Below are 4870 nucleotides of genomic sequence, written 5' to 3' on the forward strand. Positions count from 1 at the left end.
AAGCTAAAACAAATAAACATTATATACAGCTAACACTAGTAGAACAATAGCTAAAACCTAAATTTTGCAGAACATTAGCTAAAAACTAAATTTAGTTTAACAGTAGCTAAAAGCTAAATTTAATTGAACAGTAGCTAAACGCTAAAACCAGAAAAACAGTGAATGCTAAATTAAAGAAACAATAGCTAAATGTGGAACATTATTTAAATGCTACAATTAGTTGAACAATAGCTAAAAGCAAAAATCATCTAAACATTAAATAAAGCTAACACTAGCAGAAAGATAAAGCATAAATTTAGCAGACAAGTAGCTGAAAGCAAAACCTAGTAAAACTGTAGCTAAATACTAAAGATCTGTATCTAAAAGCTAAAATTTGCAAAACGGTATCTGAAGCTAAAGCAAGTATTTCAGAGCAGAAACATTTTTATAATTTGAAGATTTCTCATTTCAATTCAACAGAAAACACTAAATAAAGTTAAATATATATATAAAAAGTCTAAAAATTAAAAATCCCAAAAGTCTCAGCTGTAATGTCCCAAACAAGCTGAATACTTTGGCATATAAATGGTTAAAACAGCTAAACGTATGTGCACTATGAACAGGAAAACATATCGTTCATGAAGAGGAACAACCTGAGAGCTAAAACCTTTGTCCTGTTTTATTTTCCAAATCAGTCAAATCATAAACCAGTGAACGTCCTGGTTTATACGTTGATCAGCACTGAAGTTATTACAAACATGTCAGAATTTAAAGCAGCACACGGTTTCAAATCATTTCCAACGTTTAATTCAACCTTTGTTTGTTCTCTTCTTTTATTCCAGGCTTCAGTGAAGCAAACAAATGATCCAATCAATAACAGCTGCACAGCCTAACATAAGGAGGATATCAGTAACACACTAACACACACACACACACACATATATTTATATAGGCCATGGCGCTGGAGAACTCTGTCTTGCCGTCCCGCCCCGACTCCCTCGCTCTCCCTGTAGAGGAGAAAAAACATGGGGAGGAAGAAGCCGAGGTGGCCTCCACGGGCGTCTTCAACGTATCGGAGGAGCTGGGCCACGTCGTCACCACGCAGACATCCTCCCCTCCTGCCCCAGCTAAGGTCAACAGGTCGTTCCAGTCCAAGCTGGCCGAGCGGGAGGCCACAGCCAATCAGCACAGGAAGAAGACCCCGGGGACAGAGAAGGAGAGGGGGCGCTTCGGGTGGGGTGAGTCCAGCTCTGCACTCTTCACTTTAGGATGTGAATACAGTAAAAGAAGTGTCTGTGAAAAGTTATGGCTCCTCCTGAAGCCGTTATCCAAGCCGCACGTTGCAAACACATCACAACCATTTTTTGACTCAGTGGAGCTTCTCTCTCTCCTCAAAACTGACTGCACCTCCTCCTCCTCCTCCTCCTCCTCCTCCTCCTGTCTTGCTGTAGCAAATATCTAAATTGGACCATGCAGCAGTGCTTCACCCCTCAGTGATTTCTGATACGGGTGCACTTTTTTTTACTGAGGACACTGTCAAGAAGAACTGCGGTCCGTATAATATGTGGTGCCGTTTGTAAAGTTGCACAGTCAAAAAATAACGTCAATAATTTGGTTTATTTAGATTTTAATAAGAAAAAACTGTTTTTTTCTAAGTCATGTTTTCACCATGTAATACATACATTCATAATTGTCATAATTCCCAACTAAATATTTAATTTAAAAGATAAATATTTAGTTTACAAACTAAAAAATTAACTAGCAAGTAGGTGTAAATTAAATGTTTAATTTACACCTAAATATTTAGTTTACTAACTAAATATTGAATTTCTACCTAAATATTTAGGTAGTAAACTAAATATTTAAGTTGCTAGCTAAATATTTAGCTCAGACCAAAATATATATTTTACAAACTAAACATTTAATGTCCAAAATAAATATTTTATTTGCTAATTAAATATTTACCTCGGACAAAAACATTTAACTTGCTAGTTAAATATTTAACTTGTTAGGTAAATATTTAACTTGCTAGCTAAATATGTAACTTGCAAATTAAATATTTAGGTCAGAGCTAAATATTTAGTTAGCAAATTAAATATTTAGTTTACTAACTAACTATTTTGGTATAAATTCAATATTTAGTTAGTAAACTAAATATTAGGTGTGAATTAAGTATTAAATTTATACCTAAATATTTAAGTTACACCTAAATATTTAGTTTACTAATTAAATATTTAATTTATGCCTAAATATTTAGTTAGTAAATTAAATATTTATGTGTAAATTAAATATTAAATTTATACCTAAATATTTAGTTTACTAACTAAATATTTAACTTGCTAGTTAAGTTGTTAGTTTGTAAACTAAATATTTATCTTGTAATTTAAATATTTAGTTGGGAACTATGACATTTATAAATGTATGAATAACATGAAGATATGACTTTGAAAATATATATTTTTTCTTATTAAAAGCTAAATAAACCAAAACATTGATGTAAATTTTTGACTGTGCAACGTTACAAACGGCACCCCATACATGCTGTATATGAGCATCGAGGAGCGCATTTGTTCATATTTAGTGTTTTTAATTCATTCTATCAGGAAAAAAAGTCAAATATCTTTAATCAAACAGCTTCCAGAAGCGTACCCTATCAGACAACAGGCGTCTTCAGGGCGACACCGTAACTTGTAGCTTCTCTTCTCTGAGTGTTTGATGATGTTTTCCTGTCTCACTTCATATGTTTTACTCTTCTCACCTGTCTCTTTTCATTTTTGTCTTCCCCTGTTCACTCTCGAAGCCGTCCTGTCCCTTGGTACCACACGTCCTTCATCTTCCGTTCAGCCGTTTAGCTTCAAACGGCAAATCTTGTCACCAATTTAAAGAGGAAGCCTTTGAGTGTCTGCGCTAAATGTTTTTGAAAGAGGTTTTTTTTTTATTCTGTTGAAAGGACTATCTTAAATGTTTAAAGAAAGTCATTATCAAGGGTTCGCTTCATGCCGTTCTGAATAAACGCTCGATTTTCGTGTCTGTTCGTGCCTTGTGTCAGCCCGGGCTCGCCGTAAGAGGCAGCGCTACGTGGAGAAGAACGGCCGCTGCAACGTTCAGCATGGCAACATGAGGGAGACTTACCGCTACCTGACCGACATCTTCACCACACTGGTGGACTTGAACTGGCGCTGCTCTCTCTTCGTCTTCGTCATGGCCTACGCCGTCACGTGGCTATTCTTTGGCGCCATCTGGTACCTCATAGCCTACTGTAGGTAAGATTCGTGAGCGAGTGGTGGGATTTCCGTGGAGATTCTGTGGATTTGTTACTGCGATCAAGCAGAGCTCCATGTGTTTTTGTTTGTTTTTACTTTGTCAACTTCACCTTCCAGGTTCATGTCTGATGTCTAATCATACTAACAATCTTTGCTGTAAACGAGATGCATGAATGAATGAACCAACAAATGAATAAATGACAAGTTTGGGGAATCCCAAAACTGTGGTGAATTGGATTTGACCACTCCATTCATTGCTCATACATTTTAAAAAAGCAGTTTTTCTTTACATAGATGGAGATTTTTCATCAAACGTAATGTACGAACGATTAGCATGACTCCAACAAAGTTAAGTCAGGACCTCTGGACGGTTTCTTTTAGTTGAAAAAAAAAATTCATCATCAGGGAGTGGAAGTAACAAATTACAAATACTTACATTACTGTAATTAAGTAGATTTTTTTGGTACTTGTACTTTTATGAGTATTTCTTTCAAGTGTGTAATTTTACTCATACTTAAGTACAATTTAGACCATGTAACCTACTTTACTACTTTTAAAATCAGAAGTCGCTACTGAGTACGGCTGCAATTTGAATCAATATTCAAAACCGTTCATCTCCATCTTTGTAGCCAATAAGGCTGTCAGATCACGAACGCACCAGTTACCTATGACGTCAGCAAAGGACAACTCCGAATAGAGAGTCACTTATGGACCGAAGATTTGGAGAAAAAGCCAAAATGGAGACGGAGGACAACACTGTCAACAGAGAAAATGAGGAGGTAAAGGTTGAGGACGAGTACCCGTACCCGTACCTGGAGGAATGTTTCATGTACAGAGGTGAAAAGGAGACAGCGTCCAGATGCAAACTTTGTTTGATCTCTACGGTGATAGCAGCTTCAAGACTTCAGCATCTAATCTCAAAAACATGTGATATACGAGGTTTTACACCTGTATGATATTGCTGTTTTATTGTTTGTGTGTGTGGGTTATTAGTTTGGCTGAGTACGCAAAGATCTTAGATATTGTCACTGCCATCGGTTTGCCTGGTACTAAAATAAGACGGAGCGTCTGAGTCTGTGCTTTTAATGTAGCGCTTATATACGTTAAATCAAACTGAATGCCTTCTATTGACAACACAATAAGACATCAATAGGTTAAAAAGTAATTAATACACAGAGTAGTTTTTGAGAAGAGTACTTTGTACTTTTTACTTAAGTATTTTTAAAACACCAGTGCCTGTAATTGAGTACAATTTAAGCAGCGTAACAGTACTTGTACTTGAGTACAAATTTTCAGTACTCTTTCCATTTTTCATCAGTCCGAGGAGCCAAAATAAACTCAGTTGATTAAATAGCACCTTCTCATAGTGGGTCGACCAGTCTGATGGTGCTCAGATGGTTTCTGGAGTCCGCCCTCTCCCCCGCCGACTCGTTTGAGGCAGTCATGGCCAAAGTGGTTCAAAATATCCTGATTTAAATCAGGTCCTTTAAACGGTTTCAAGTAGTCAGTTTGACTATAGTATCCAGGAGACACCGTTGTCAGTTTAGTTTTGTCAAAATCTAATGGAACAGCATCAAGAGACATGAAGTCAGCAGCTCCTGTCAAGTACTTACATGAAGATCTGTTAC

The 4870-nt window shown here is 36.5% G+C and overlaps 1 protein-coding gene across 1 annotated transcript in view; it reads left to right on the plus strand.

Moving 5' to 3' along the window:
- kcnj9 (potassium inwardly rectifying channel subfamily J member 9) overlaps positions 1–4870 on the plus strand; it is an 18486-nt gene that overhangs the window by 1476 nt on the left and 12140 nt on the right. The window contains exons 2-3 of the mRNA XM_037682410.1: positions 822–1217; positions 3029–3242. Of these exons, the coding sequence (XP_037538338.1) occupies positions 935–1217; positions 3029–3242 (497 nt within the window). The 5' untranslated portion in view covers positions 822–934. The remainder of the gene's footprint in view (positions 1–821; positions 1218–3028; positions 3243–4870) is intronic.

This window comes from Nematolebias whitei, chromosome 9, assembly GCF_014905685.2.
Source record: "Nematolebias whitei isolate Nwh7 chromosome 9, NemWhi1, whole genome shotgun sequence".
NCBI lineage: Eukaryota > Metazoa > Chordata > Actinopteri > Cyprinodontiformes > Rivulidae > Nematolebias > Nematolebias whitei.